Source organism: Mytilus edulis, chromosome 8 (genome assembly GCF_963676685.1).
Source record: "Mytilus edulis chromosome 8, xbMytEdul2.2, whole genome shotgun sequence".
Classification (NCBI taxonomy): Eukaryota; Metazoa; Mollusca; class Bivalvia; order Mytilida; family Mytilidae; genus Mytilus; species Mytilus edulis.
Genome location: NC_092351.1, coordinates 11,490,977 through 11,508,059, shown reverse-complemented (window position 1 = coordinate 11,508,059; position 17,083 = coordinate 11,490,977). Strand labels below are relative to the sequence as shown.

General features: G+C 31.5%; 1 protein-coding gene and 1 long non-coding RNA gene across 2 annotated transcripts in view; both read right to left on the bottom strand.

The window, feature by feature from the left end:
* Positions 1–15,086, bottom strand: part of LOC139486628 (uncharacterized) — a 30,408-nt gene extending 15,322 nt beyond the window's left edge. The window contains exons 1-2 of the mRNA XM_071271556.1: positions 14,468–15,086; positions 13,385–13,573 (exon numbers count right to left, since the gene is read on the bottom strand). Of these exons, the coding sequence (XP_071127657.1) occupies positions 13,385–13,573; positions 14,468–15,086 (808 nt within the window). The remainder of the gene's footprint in view (positions 1–13,384; positions 13,574–14,467) is intronic.
* Positions 1–17,083, bottom strand: part of LOC139484823 (uncharacterized) — a 452,262-nt gene that overhangs the window by 391,805 nt on the left and 43,374 nt on the right. The window lies entirely within an intron of this gene.

Genomic DNA, 17,083 nt, shown 5'->3' with positions numbered 1-17,083 from the left:
GCATATGAACATTAAAAAAATTAAAATACAATCTCTGAATTATCACTGCTGCGTATTTACACATTACAGACAGCCAAGTGGACGCTGAACGTTAGGAAGGTGTTTACTATTGGACGGTTGAAGTTCGCATTGAGGGATGACCATACTTATATTCTCAATTCTTCATTTTGATTAAAGGTGAAAAAAAGTTAGAAATGTTTGACTGCTTACCAGAAACAATGCGTGGTTGATTTGTTAATTAGTTAAATGGTGTTACGTGCTAGTATAGCACTAAGGCAAACAAATGCAAGTCAGGAGCCTGTACTTCAGGGGTTGTCGTTTGTTTATGTGTTACATATTTGTTTTTCGTTCATTTTTTTATATAAATAAGGCCATTAATTTTCTCGTTTGAATTGTTTTACATTGTCATATCGGGGCCTTTAATAGCTGACTATGCGGTATGGGCTTTGCTCATTGTTGAAGGTCGTACGGTGACATATAATTGTGAATGTCTGTGTCATTTTGGTCTCTTGTGGACAGTTGTCTCATTGGCAGTCATACCACAACTTCTTTTTTATATACAAGATTGAATAAAATAGTCTTAGACTGTAATGTAAAGTTGGTAAAATCGAACATTTAAAAAGGACAAAAACGTTATGAATGGTGGATCCAATGAAGAGGGATTTCTGCTTTAAACCAATACAAGATCGTAAAGAAAATGAACCACATCATGCATTCAAACGTTTTTACAATTAGGAAACTAAACAGGTCTATATCTCATATGATTACATGTGATTTGAAAACCAGCACTCGGAGTATGGTATTTAATTGTATATTATACTTCTGCAAATGGTAATATAATGGCCAATTACCGACTGTGGCGGATATTTTATAACAATTGATCTGTTGTGTTTTTTGTTTTGTTTTTTCATTTGTCCTAATAATGATATTAGTTGTTCGTAATTCCTATGTATAAAATGCAGCTCGACGCATTAAGCTGTGATTCATATCTAACGAAGATTTCAAAATTTAGATACACGTACTAGTCATAATTTCATTTGTATAAAACAGATGTGATTGGAAAACAAACTTCGTTTCTGTATTTCATATTTAGTATTTGTTTTTTTTTGTACAGTTTGTTTGTGTGATGTGCTGTTGCACAGCTGTCCTATATAAGGTGGCGGTAAACGCGTGTAACCCCGCAGCATTTTGTATATGCATGTCTTAAGTCAGGAGTCTGTTATTCAGTGGTAGTCGTTTGTTGTTTGTTACATGTTTGCTTCTCTTTCATTTTTGGATTCATAAGTTAGACTATTAGTTTTATTGTTTAAATTGGTTTTTTTTTTTCCTTTTTCATTTAGGAGCCTTTTATGGCTTAGTACGCGGAATGGGCCTTGCTCAGTTTTGGAGTCTGTGCGACAAATTGATATTAATTTCAGTGTCATTTGGCCCCCGGTGAAGATTTGTCTCATTGGCATTTATATCACACTTTTTTTTTAATCCCAACAGCATGCACGTCTATAATTCATTTTTTATATTGAGGTTATATAATATCAAAAGTATTCTCATTGTTTCACTAGTTTCCTGTTGATCTTGTTTGCTGTTTTTTTCGAATTTCGTTTAAGAACTTTTTCCGTTTGACCTGTATATTTCAAGTTTTATAAGGTCGAGTAATACAATTAGGCACACTACAATAATCAGGAAAATGGCCGCCGCTATTCCGATTTTTTTGGGTGATGTTCTGTTATCACCAGCGCTGTTTAACTTTCTCAGTGATGAAGTGAGAATTGACCTCCGCACTCTAAGTTCTCTTTTAATATCCTCGAACTCTTCTGACATGATAATCTGTAACTCCTCTTTTGAATAATTAGAAGACAAGGTGAATGTTAAACTATCACAAGGGCACTGACAGATACCTTGACAAAGAAATAAAAGTAATATTTGCATTATTGTATAAGTTATAAAGCGAAAACAAATTTAGGCTTTATACGAATTCATGAAATTGAAATTGAATAACTTATATCAAAAGATTTAAACAGTCGGTGGTATGTGCACGAGAGGGTGATATTGCTTTACATGTTAAGTCTTTATATTAATAACGGAAATCATTTGAGACGGCACATACAAGTAACAAGATTCCTTGGAGTCTGAAAAATTACTAGATACATTTAGTAGAGACATGGAATGTTATTATAGATGTTCTATTTAAAATCATTTCATTTATTATAATTGTTAAATTACATAGTTTATTTATATTTTCTGGTGTATTTTTTATAAAATTTATTCACCTCGTTCTGTGTGGGAGCAAGGAATTGTATATTTAAAAGGAATGGAAACGCGGCCGACTTCAAAGAAAATATTATGATGCATCTCTTGCTTTGACCGGGTGTTAATTACACCCCATCGCTCTAACTGGCTCATTACTTATCTGGTAGAAGTTATAGAACGTGGTCATTTAATCTGACACTAGTTATCTAACTTGACAATGATATTTTTTTTTCTTAGGCATGTTTCTGTAATAAAAAATAATGAACTAAAATCCTTCTGAGGGGCATTCAATTTGCTTGGTGTAAAATAAATCATAAATGGTTTTTTTGAGAAGATAATTCGAAATACATATTTTATTGTAGAAGTGGTAGTTGCGTTGTGCAGTACGAACGTTGTATAGTAGGTGATAAATTATGAAACCAAAAATAAATGAATCCAAGAAAAAAATATAACAATACAACCACATGCAAAGTTACTTATAAAGAAAACTTTTTATTCTATTTTCATTTTATCTTGATCTTTCATGAAGGTATGTCACAATCAAATGATATCGGACATTTTACGAGTTTTAAATAGTTTTCATGCAAAATAAAGGAAATTTTAAAAATGTAGCTAAATGACTTCAATTGTGAAATATGACTGATAAAGAAAGAAGTTAATAAATCATTATGAAGGGAAGAAAAAAGTAAACAACTGCAGTATATTATCTAGATAAAAGAACTTAGATTACAGGTGTTATGATAAACCATGGCATGCGGGATGTTCCAATTTGCAGGTATAACATTTCATGTATCAATGATAAGCTAATTTGTGTCTTACTTACTTAAGATGTTAAAAATTAATAACGCCGAAATCACCTGTTAATTAATGCTAAATTATGCTGAAATGCAATACATTTTTTAATTAGAAACAGTTAAAACTTTCCCACATTCGCATTTTATGTATTTTAACACCAAAGGAATACTTTTGCGACCTATAGACTACTGCTCTGCGAGAAAAAAAGAAGGAACAGTTTTGCTGTTGCGTATGGTAATTTGCGACAACGCTTAATAATGGCAAACTGCATTACCAAACAACGATTTAGTATATAAAAAAAGTATTTCCAAAAAAATTAATGAATAACATCGTACATGTCGTATATAAAAAGGCACAATCAATCCCAATCGTAAGTCTTTGTATATATTTCTTGTCTGTTATTTCCAACTTCGTCGGTGTCGAACTTGACTGAACAAAATGGCGTCAATGTGAACTATAAACATGGAGTTTTGAAAAATCATAGCAAATTCATTTTTATCACCATTTTCATAAAACCAACACCCTTTGATAGAAAAAAGATTAAGCTTTAAAATTGTATGTCAATGTCACATCTATTTCAAGCAGTTATTTAACTCATACCAAAATACAAAGTGTCGATGTATTTGTTGACGCACAACTTCAAATTTTCAACATGTTTCGAATTAAAATAATTTACATAGTACCAATTATATTTAGCATTCATAATTTAGACCAAACTGTAAGAAAATATTTCTTCTTTAAAGTGATATCTCATTTTCTCACTTTTTTTCTACTTTTCAATATTATAAAGAAATCGTAGTGCACTCCCAGATTGATATACATATTTTGACAGAATAATGAAACTCAAAACAGATATTTCGAAAAATTGTAGAAAACTCCGAAAAGTTACAAGAAAAAGAGCTTAACGATAGAATAAGATTTCAGCTTCATAATGATATCAACTGTTTTATTTTGCGTTTCGTATTTGTCGAGTTTTTAAAAAACAATCAAAACACCGTATTTTTTGTTTTGTAATCCGGATGAAACTCTCTCAAGTTTCAAGACAGAGATCTATTCTAATGAGAATTTACTGATACAATATTACAAACCGATGTTTAATGAGGCATTAAAATGATACCTAAGGCCTTTCCGTTTTCAAGGAATAAAAGTTTATTCTTGATTTCGGCTTTATCTCTCATTTATATAGTCTCAAGCAAGATGACCCCGTGAATTTAAAGACCGATCTATATGACAGGAAATGGACCACCGTCATGATTTTTTATATTATTCATCATACTTCCGCCTGAGCCAGACATGGATTATAGCTCTGCGGGTATCCCGATTGATCTCGAGCCGCGTTTCCATTCCTTTTAAATATACAATTCCTTGGTGGGAGAGAGGGGATTAAAAAATATCAATCAAGCAAGTGCTGTCTACATTACAGTTTCATAATCAATTCAATACCACATACATTTGTCCTCAATGGTACTATCCAAACCTATCGAAATGTTAAAGCACTTTATTCCCGGGAGTATTGCATGACAACTTTAATATGCCATTAGTCTTCTTTGTTTTAGCCTCTAAATCCGATATTTTGTGGCTATTGACATATTTTTTTTTATTTCAAAAGGGGACTGTATCTGTTTTATTATCATATATATACCAAATATAACGAAGCAACGACTCTATGGTTTCTATCCGTCAGTCAATAGTTTCGAGTGACAAATCAATAAAATTAATGCATAATGAATATATAGCAACATTTCTCTGTGCAAAAGAAATTATTGCGATGTGTATTTAAAATCGAATTAATTAACGCCATATTTTATGTTTAGATTCTTATCCTGACGTTATATTGTACTTTATTCCAACATAGCAATGGTTAAAAAAAAGTCATTGAAACTTAACAACGTAAGCCCCTGACACTCTAGATCATGACCAAAAGGTTTTCACTACTATCTATGAAAAAGTATGATCGCAGAGAGATTGTGGTATGGTCGGCATGATTTTCAAAGTTTATACCACGTCTTTGTTATGATCCTTCTTCAATACAATTAGCATTAATTTCATTTGAATATTTTTTCTCTTCATTACAAATGATATTGGGTTTACTAGTTTATGCTTTCAACCAACCGTTGCAAGTAATTATTGCACGAAAGTTTATATTTACGATTTATTTCACCTTTAACTGCACAGAAAAAAAGATAAAGTATAGATTTTGGGTTGTTTATCATCTTAATAACGTATTATAGTATTCTTTAATTTATCTTTACGAATGTTACTTTTCTTGTTCTGTCTGTTTTTGGTGATACCCATTTGACGTACTTATACATACCTTCATTGTATTAATGTTCTATGATAATTTAAGTATTCTTGTCTTTCGTTTCTGATAATGTACTATGTCTATCTGCCTTTTTGTGTTTCATTTATACATATGACATGGCTCTGTACTTAAACATACCGTCATTGTGCTATTGCAATTTTTTGTATTCTTGTCTCTTTAATATTGCTTTAAATGTACTCGCCTTCAAATGTTACTGTTTAAACTTAACAGATTTATTGTATATCCTTTTCATAATGTACGTAATATAATTGCTGTCATCTTGGAATTTTGTTTATTGTATAAATTGGGAGAGAATTATATGAAGTGTTTCCAATCATATGGTTAATTAATACAATTTTATATGTTTAAAGTTAACTTGTGTGGACCAGATAGCTAAAGCTTGAGGTTTTACCAATAATAATCTTAAAGGTCATACAAATCTAGCAATATAATTTGTTAATTAAAAGCGACCGCGTTGAGACCCTATATTTTTTTTATTTAACCAATGGGTTAGTGGGCGTGTTTTCATTCAATACTTGGTTCGAAGCAATAAAATGACTTTTGGAAAAAATATTCAGTTGCCAGACAGTATAAATAATATGTATATCATTATCTGGAATTTATATTATCATGTAAAACGTAAAAAAAAAAATACCACAACATAAATACGCTCGTTTATATATAGTGATTGTATCAACTGTATACTGTTGTCTTAGGTCAACTGTCCACCAATTAAATTGTTCATAGAGTGCCGTAAGACTACATGAAGCTTCTTGCGCTATATATTGTTGTCTGTCACCACCAAAAGCGACTCAGGGTAAATACTTAATAGCGGGACCGATCTTAAAACTATGTCTGCAGTCTTTGTTCAGTGCTAAATTGATATGTCCTAGAATATAACAAAAACCACACAGATAGCTGTTAATTCAAATGTATTTCTTTTTTTGTGTAATAATTAAAGTACTTCGATATGTTCGAGAAAACTCGTATTTGTCAATATTTCGTTTATACTAATTTTAGTTAGAAAATGTTATCTAATTATTAAAACCGTAAATTATTAGAAATATAAACTTTAAGGCTCAAAGATTCCGGTATTGCTCACCTTGCAAAATTTAAGTGCAACAGGAATATGTGTGTTGAATGGATAGTTTGTTGGTAAAAGTCTTGCCTTACTGATCATTTTCTGAACAGTATTTTTTTTCTATTTACAATTCACTGTTTACGTGTGATTAGACAAAATCACAAACAGATGCGGAAAATCTCATCTAAGGGGTGAAAAAACAAACTCAAAACTTTTAATTGCATACCGTTGCGACTTCAATTACTATTGTTTCTCGTAAAAACGTAAAATCATTACACAAATTGTCATAAAAGACAAAATAGTTCAATTAAGGAGTTTACGGATGATTTTATCAAACTGACTGTAAATCTTTGATTACTGATTATGTTGCTGTTCAAAGTGTTCTTATCTGTTATATATATATCGACTTTAAGTTCATAACAAAAGCACAAAGAATGGTAATAAACATAATATAAGACAATTACTATTACATGTATAAGGAGTCATCAGACCATTTTAGTCGGGTTTATTCATTTAGAAGATTTGCTGTTGCTGATAATTTTATAAGTAACTTGAACCTTCTATATTTTCTCGTTTTAGTTTTCATAAAGACATATACAATAGGTAAAACTACCATCTAGGACACTCCTTGAAAAAAAGTCGTCTAGCAGTTTTGGTCGAAATAGATATATGTAGTGGGTAGATTTTGACATACTGAACCTTTCTGTCCTACGAGATGTTAAGCTTCATAGAATAGCCACTGTCCATATAGTCATGTGTGCTGAGATAGTTATTTGATGGTTTCTAAAAGTAACGTACGTCCATATAATTATGTGTGCTGAGAGAGTAAGTTGATGGTTACTTAAAGTAGAAATTGATTTTGTATAAATAAAACTTTTATTATATGAAGCAACTTTTGATTATTTTTAGTTTAATCAACTTGTGCACTGATTTGCATCACACTTTTGGGGAAGGTGTGATTAATAGTATGATAATAAAATTTTCAAGAATACCAGCATGCTGTTGTGAGTACTTGTATAAAAGGGAACTTCTGAGACATCATGCGTCATCATACGACCTTATGCATTAGTTAAAAATTAGTATGCAAAATTCAGGTCACATGCATATGGTTTTCATGCAGTTAAAGCAAAGGTAAAATATTTAGAGATCTGAGAAAATTGAAAAAAGTTGTTGAATATAAATGGATTTTGAATTGGTATGTGACGACTTCAATGGAGATGCAGTGGGGAAAACAACAATTGATATTTACATTCTTTACTTAATCTGATTTTATTTGGCTTGTCCCAGACTTTGTGTACATGTAAAATAGACCGACAGTTGTTTTCCTAACGTATATGTGTTTGAGCTTTTAAATGTGCAAATTTGATGGAGGACTTTCCATTTTGATTTGTCCTTGGAGTTTTGTATTTATGAATATTTTGTTTCAAATTAGCTGTTATACCATCTGCATGAATTTAATATAAATTAATATTAAGATTGTTGTTATATTTTTTAATAACATAGACGTACAGTGCAGTTCTCATATATATCCAAGAGCTCCATGCATACTTCTTTCATGATTTTATAATATCGGTTACACATGCAGTAAACATATGAAATGGCTTGTCGGCGATGGCATATGTAGACGCAATATTTGGTGTAAATAACAGTTTGTTAACAAACATCGATAGAAAATGACATTGATGTTAAACAGACCTTGCAGGACCGACTAACATTTTCCCCGTGATTCTAGTATTTTCTCCTTTATTTTTATTTACATCACTTTTCACATTGGAAGACTAGCATATTTCTAAAAAAAAATCCATAATGTGTATATTAGTTTCAGAAACGAATTGAATGTATAAATGTTGATATTTGTTAATCGAAAAGGATTCAATTTGTCGTGCTTTGTAGTTTTAGCGGATGTATGGTACTGAGATACTGCCATTTAAAGTTTGATTCCGGTGCGGCCAGTTTTTAAACCCTTCCGTCCGACAAAACAATTTTTACATTTTTCTACAGTATGGCCTGTTTCTTTTAAGTTGGTAATCTAATATGCATGTGCGTGCATATTGAAAATTAGTTTTGTGTTTGTTACTTCAAGTTGTCTAGCTAGACACATGAAGCTGTTAAACAGTATGTTTTTGTGTTTCTTTGTCAGATAATTTGTTTCATATACAGGTATTGTTAGGTTTTGTTTGGTAAAGGGTATAGGTTCGTCGGTATTTATCATTTGAACATTTTTTAAAAAATTGTTGCAGTCGTGGTATGAATGCGATATGTTCGGATTATATAATACATGCATGTAAAGCGGCTCAGTGTAGACATTTATACTATTTACCTTTAAACTAAATAGGATGGTACATACATAAACAAGGGACTATCACAGGCAAATTTTGTTCACGTAAATTTCAACTAAGATTCACCTCAAACGAGCTTTTACATGAAACTCACATAAAATTGAATTGAGATTTTACGTGAAATTCACGTGAATTGAGATTTTATGTGAAATTCACGTGAATTTATTGGGACATTTTTCACGTGAATAAAACATGAATATTTTCACGTGAATTTCACGTGAAATAGAATTTCTCAAATTAAATTAAGAGTCCCAGGGAATATATGATACATATAATACAAGGCATGAGATGTTGACAAAATGTTTGATTATCAGATAATTTGTTATAACTTAAGACACCACTTATATTTTTTCAGGTGAAATTCATGTGAATTTTTTAACATCAAACTCGTGTGAAAATCACATGAAAATTTAATGTGAATTCACGTGAAATCACTTTACGTGAAATTAACGTGAAATTTTAACGTGAATTTCTCGTGAAATTTACGTGAAATTAATGTGAAGTTCACTTAAGCAAAATTTGCCTGTGTACTATCAGTTACTGACATGCCATCTCCAGACCATATTTATACTGATGAAATATTATGTGTCGTCATATGACAAACAATTACAATTCCTCACTTTAGGAGTTTATTATGATACCATTATAACATATATACAAAAAGAACATAGCCCGTATCATGCCAACAACTAGTTGAAACAATCAAAATGTCTACATGTTCAATTCTTTTATCAAATATTTTGACTACATCAAATAGCGTAAAATGTTTATTGTATTTATCTTGTTATCAACAAACATAAAATTCGATGCATATTTGTATCTTTTTTAGAAACAATATTCATGACTTGTATAATCTAGAAGACGTTTTCTTCGTAGTGATTAAAAATGAGAGGCACAAAATGCAAATACATATTGAAACTAGTAAGACTAAAACAAACTGAAAAGGCAACTGCAAAAAAAAAAGAACCATGCACGAGACAAAACACTACATAGAAACATTAAAGACGAAGAAACCCGAACCTCACTGTCGATTCTCCGCGAACAAAAATTTGGAGAACTACATAACCGTGAGAAGTTATAAACTTTGCTAAATATTGCTGAAATGCATTGACAACTGTGGACGACAGAACATTACCAAGCAGAGTAATTAACTGCCATTATCACTTTCTATTAACTAGTATATTAAATATAACACTTACCCTGCGCTAATAGCGTATTCAATTGTATTAATATGGCTACAATGAACATGAATATGCCCTCTATAGCACTTTGCATTCGTTCGATCATGCATTTACTTATATCATGCTATATCATTTTAAGATGTAAGCAGCATTATATGCGTTGCTTCTCTTTTATATAAAGTTGGAAGTGTGTGAACCAGTCAAATATCATGATAAGAAAATCGATAACTTTAAAATGATACTAAAAATTCAAGAAAATTTCATATAGTTGTTTTTCAATAGAACTATCATACAAAAAATACCTATACGTCATAATAATGTACCATTAAAAGTGAACAGATCTATTAAGCAAGATCCGCCTCCAAATGAAAATGTCAGTCTAAGGCCGTGTTCACATTGACCTAAACTCGGTGTTGTGTTAGTGTAACTCACACGTACATTAAACAAAATTACGTTCCCATTGATAAAACTCGATGTTTTCATGTAGTTTAAATCATGTTTTGTCCACATGAAGTGGATAGGCAATGTAGGACTTGTGTAGGTTAAGTGTACACAAAACTATGCATTTAGAACATTAATTTTACCATGCATATTTAAAGACGAAACGATGTTTGACTACAATTGATATTTATAACAATTATAAATAAAGTTCTTTACAGAAATATTTGTATTAACTTCATATATTTATTTTTTTATGAAAAACACTTAACGAAGCCTTATTAACCCCTTATCAAGACTCAAAGCATCATCATGTCCGAACAAATAATTCATTTGAAAAGGTCTTCCCGAATCGACTGGACGTACACAGAAATATTTGCCCAAAAACACAATGATGCAGCGTACGTTTTCTATTGCGTAATCGAGTCATCTTTAGAATCTTTAAACTACTGCAAATCATCAAAATGGCTTTCATAAAGGAGCAACCACTTAACTAATAAAAGGGGGGTTTCTGAGTCAGATTGTTTTTGAGCTAACATTTTTATTCAGTTTTATTCGTTGCTAGCAATTAACACTATAATGTATGGAGAAGCTCTGGATTCAGAATATTTTTTTAATCATCTGTATGACCAGAATATATATTTTTTTTTTATCAAATTGGGGATCAAAATATTTTCACAGAAAAATCCAACCCCCCCTTTTTTTAAGTCAAATGGTCGTTCCTTAACTGTTAGAAAAGTTGTCTTACAAATTTGCATTCTGTTCTACGTAATGAACATTTAAATGACATACAGTTTACAAGTGTGAACACATTTTATGTACAGGTAATCAAACAAGGTGTATAGATGTGAACAAATTTTATGTGAAACAAGTGTACACTACACTAAACTAAATATAAACATGTTTACTGTACATGGTGTTTGGTGTGAACACGACCTAACAAACGTGATATAATTTAAATGCCTGCATGTAATTGTTGAGATTTATTCAGTACCACATACATAGCGACTGAAGACATTTTAGGGGAAAAATTGAAATTAATTTATGCAAAACATTGCTTTGAAGGACTAAAACAGTTTTGATTTCTTAAAAATAATAAACATATGTATACTTCTATAACAAAGAGGTCTAATTTGTTAGTTGGCATGACGTAAAAACAACGAATCAAATAATTCATTTTATATATAACTTATATAGGACAATGGTGTTGATTCAAAATTACAAATATATATACAACATTCCACAATAATTTCGGTAATAAAATGTATCGACAAGATTAATGTATTCCTATTAGGCCCAATATCAACCTTTTGATAGCAGACTTTTCTGTTCTTGTACTGTTTATGAATCACAGCTTATGACTAAACTTCGTAAAAACTTATATTAAGCGTTTAATTGATAAATTCAAAATCATATATCTTGGTGATATTTGTTTCGTTAAATAAGTATACTGTCGACTTTTACCCGGAGGAACTTGATTCAAATAAATTTCATATGCACTAATATAATTGTCCTTTTTTAGCTGTAGATATTGATTTTTTTGGGGGCGATTTTGTTTACCTAATTGATGGTTTTTCCTATTTAGGATAGTGATGTTCCTTTGGCACTATCTAACGTAGTTAACATTGCACAACTGGTTTGCTATGCCCGTGTCTGTGGTGTTGTTATATTGTTTTTATTGGTTTAAATATTGATTTTGCTATTAGTAAATTAAAACCAAACTTACTTATTGGTATATAAATACAAATATGCACAGTTATGGATTTACGATCTGTCGATATCTGTATTTTGGCATTGCACTAGGAAATGTTTTTACTTGACTATTAATGGCGTCTTTACACTTAAGTCATTGTATATCTGCTAATTGATACTTTAGTTTTAAACATGTTTTCTCACTAGTTATAGGCCTCGAAATAGTTGTCATTAACTGCGAGTACTATCAGATCTGAACCTACAATCTAGTGTATTTTTTTTTTATGTAAGTATGTATAAATACCCGGCCACGCCCAGTTTGTTTGCTGTTAGGTGAATGGTTGTGATCCTGCTAACATGTTTAACCTAGCCACATTACGTATGTGCCTATCTAAACCTGTAGCTTATTATTCAGTTGTTGCTGTTTGTTCTTGAATATCATATTTGTATTTCGTTTAATATTTTTCACATCAATACGACCGTTTAGTTTTCTCGTTTTAATTGTCTTACACTTTTTATAGTTGACCATGCAATGTGGGTTTTTCTCCTTGTTGAAGGCCGTACGGTGAATTATAGTTCATTTAGTCTTTGATGGAGAGTTGTCGCATTTACAATTATAATACACCTTCTCATTTTAATATTTGTAGAAACTACACATCAAAAAAGATGTGGAATGTTTGCCAATAAGTCAACTCTCTGAAATATGCGTGTAGCCGCCGTACTACTGCCTCTGAATTGGTAACTTTAGGAAAATTTTGCTGTTTTTGGTTATTACCTTGAATATTATTATAGATAGAGATAAACTGTAAACTGCAATAATGTTCAGCATAGTAAGATTTACAAATAAGATAACATGACCGAAATGGTCAGTTGACCCCTTTAGGAGGTATTGCCCTTTATAGTCAATTTTTAACAATTTTCATAAAATTTGTAAATGTTTACTAACATTTTCCACTGAAACTACTGGGCCAAGTTCAATATAGATAGAAATAATTGTTAGCAGCAAGAATGTTCAGTAAAGTAAGATGTACAAACACATCACCATCACCAAAACACAATTTTGTCATGAATCCATTTGTGTCCTTTGTTTAAGATCCACATAGACCAAGGTGAGCGACACAGGCTCTTTAGAGCCTGTAGTTTCACTAGTGTCCTGATCATAAATTTGTTTGCTGGCTGCTTTTGTTTAGGAATTTCGTTTTAAACTTTTTTCGTTTGACCTTTATATTTTCTTTAAGTTTTATAAGGTCGAGTAATATAATAAAGCACACTACACAAATCAAGAAAATGGCCGCCGTTATCCCGATACTTTTGGATGATGTTCTGTTATCACCAGCGCTGTTTAACTTTCTCAGTGATGAAGTAAGAATTGACCTCCGCACTCTTAGTTCTCTTTTCAGAATTTCCAACTCCTCTGACATGATAATCTGTAACTCCTCTTTTGTATAATTAGAAGACCAGGCGAATGTTGAACTTTTACAAGGACACTGACAGATACCTTGACAAAACAAAAGTTATATTTGCATTATTGTATAATAAAATACAAAACGAATGCATGAAATTGAAATTATAATAAATATGCTTTCAACCAACCGTTGCAAGTAATTGTTGCACGAGAGTATTTAAGATTTATCATCCCTTCAACTGCACAGAAAAAGGCGAAAGGTAAAGCACATTAATATTTAATCTAATGTTCTCCTGTTTTATTGACATCTTATATAGAATGTTCTATGATAGTTTTAGAATTCTTGCCTTTCATTTCTGATAATGTACTTTGTCTATCTGCCTTTTTGTGTTTCATTTATATATATGTGGTGGCTCTGTACTAAACATATCGTCATTATGTTATTGTGCTATTGATTTGTTTGTTTGTATATGCCTTTTTATGTTGTTTTTTTTTGTTACAGATTTGTTTGTTTTTGCAGTTATAAAGATTCTAGCACAATTTTCAGTGCTGTACCCTCTTTTTATATTTATACTTATTACTGCTGTTTGTTGTCTTCACCACATTGTAAATATAAAGTAATTTGATTTGACAAGCATACAATTGAGAGGTTTAGCTAGCTATAAAACTAGGTTTAATCCACCATTTTCAACATAAGAAAATGCTTGTACCAGGCCAGGAATATGACAGTTGTTATCCATGTTTTGTCTTAGCTTTTGATTTCGCCATTTGATTGCGGTCTTTAGTTTTTAATTGTCCTCTGAGTTCAGTATTTTGGTGATTTTACGTTTGCCTAGACTCCTTACCACGACCAACACGAACTTACTACGACTCTAAATTTTCCATAGTTTCTGAGCTCGTAACGGGGTCATTTTGTGATGGGCGTTTTTAACATTTATTTGCTTATATGACTCAAAAATTCTAAGGTTGTTAAAATTTGACACTTACTCTGATTCAACTTAAGAGCATCCGTACTAAGACTATTTCTGGTTGCTGTTTCAATCACTGTGTCTTCTGCATCCGTACTAATACTATTTCCGGTTGTTGTTTTAATCACTGTGTCTTCTGCATCCGTACTAAGACTATTTCCGGTTGTTGTTTTAATCAATGTGTCTTCTGCATCCGTACTAAGACTATTTCCGGTTGTTGTTTCAATCACTATGTCTTCTGCATCCGTACTAAGACTATTTCCGGTTGTTGTTTTAATCACTGTGTCTTCTGCATCCGTACTAAGACTATGTCCGGTTGTTGTTTTAATCACTGTGACTTCTGCACCCGTACTAAGACTATTTCCGGTTGTTGTTTCAATCACTGTGTCTTCTGCATCCGTACTACTACTATTTCTGGTTGTTGTTTTAACCACTGTGTCTTGTGCATCCGTACGAAGACTATTTCCGGTTGTTGTTTTAATCACTGTGTCTTCTACATCCGTACTAATATAATGTCCGGTTGTTGTTTTAATCACTGTGGTTTCTGCATCCGTACGAAGAATATTTCCGGTTGTTGTTTTAATCATTGTGACTTCTGCATCCGTACGAAGACTATTTCCGGTTGTTGTTTTAATCATTGTGTCTTCTTCATGTAAAACTATGTCTTGTCTTGTTGTTACTTATTTTTCCATTTTGGTTTATAGGTCTTCATTTTTTAATCTGCTTTGTATTTTCAAATACTTTTGCACGAGCATCAAGATGTTGATTGTCGAAATGAGCATCTGGTACATAAAAACTGATACAGTGTATGTTACAAGATGTGGACGCCGGTAGATTACTGATTTATAACTATTTTCATGTTGCATACATTCAGTTTGTACAAACTTTTATCACTGTAAAAGTAGACAAGCTATTTCAATAGTATATTGTATTGTTTTCCTGGCAGTAAGTTGGCAATAATGTAAAGAAATGATAAAATGCTGAAGATGGAGACTGAAAACAAATCACAATCTGGAACATACTACACTCATATGCATGCTTCATTGAATACATGCGCACTAGATAAAACTAAATGCCCTTTGTTTTCCAAAAGTCACATAATCTCTGTTATTTAAACAGACATGGATTAATATATGATGTGAAATCTAGTCTTTTCCAATGATTGATTTTGATTTATAAATTCAATTTACCGTTGTTATCGACTCAAAGAAGCATTTGTTGTTGTCTTTTAAAAAATAGTGTCCATTAGAATATTCGATTCCTTAATTCACTTTGCGTGAATTTTAAAAATCATCTCTTTTAATATAATCAGTACTTAGTGACTTTTTCATGGAGCATATTTTGTTTGGAAGAGACGAAATTAAAAATCTTTTTCAGAAATATACATAGCTGTATACGCGATGGAAAACGATTCTTTGATTATTATTGCTGTATCTTAGAATGCACTCGTCTTTAATTATTACTGTTTAAACTTAACAGATTTATGTAATTATACGTTTCATAATGTACGTTATTAATATATAATTGCTGTCATCATGGATTTTGTATATTGTATAAATTGGGAGAGGATTATTTGAAGTGTTTCCAATCATATGGTTTATTAATACAATATTGATATCATATCTTTAAAGTTAACTTGTGTGGCCCAGACAGCTAAAGCTTGGGGTTTTATCAATAATGGTCTTAACGCTTATACAAAGCTAGCAATATAATTAGTTAATTAAAAGCTACCAGATGGAGACATTGTATTTTTTTTATTTAACCAATTGGTTAGTGGGCGTGTCTTATTTCAATGCTGGATTCGTAGCAATGTAATTTGGAAAAAAATATTCACTGGCCTGATAGTATCAATTAAATATGTATATCATTATCTGGAAATAATATTTTGTAAAACGCAAAACATTACGACAACATGAATCCGCCCGTTTGTATATAGTGATTGTATCAACTGTATACTGTTGTCCTAGGTCAACTGTCCACCAGTTAAGGTAACACGATACCGAATGGCATATCTCCCGATTTCCGAAATTTTTGGCATACGTGTACTTTGAATCGAGTTACATCGGAATATGTAATAAAAAATGGGGGTCACCATTTTTGTTTTTTTGTAATTTTCATAGGAAAACGTCAATTTTGGCGACAAATTTACTTAGGTATATAGGGGAAATGCCTTTTTTTCGGCTTACCTTATTAGATTTTCGAATGGATGGCTATTTTCTTATATACGGAGAAAAACAAAAAACTAACATAATATTCAGGATTGCATAGTGAATCCATACACGTATAGAAACTCATATGTCACCATCCTTGTTTTTGAAATAAATGGCTTCAAAGTTGATCGATAGGCCTAGAATTTGACCAAAAACGTGTGACGTTATGGTGTACGGAATATAACGTTATTCCTTCTCAGAGAAATGGAGAAAAAAATATGTGTCAGGATCTGAATGAGTATATTTCATTTTCATTTCCCCTGTCGACTGTCGTAAAGTTCCTAGTAATGAAATATAAAATTCTACTGAATCAGATATAATTTTATTTCGTCCTGCACATGGAATTTCACTCATATGAATTAATATTAATATCGTCTGATTTTCACATCAAACGAGCATATACTTGAAACTTGCGTGAACAGGTT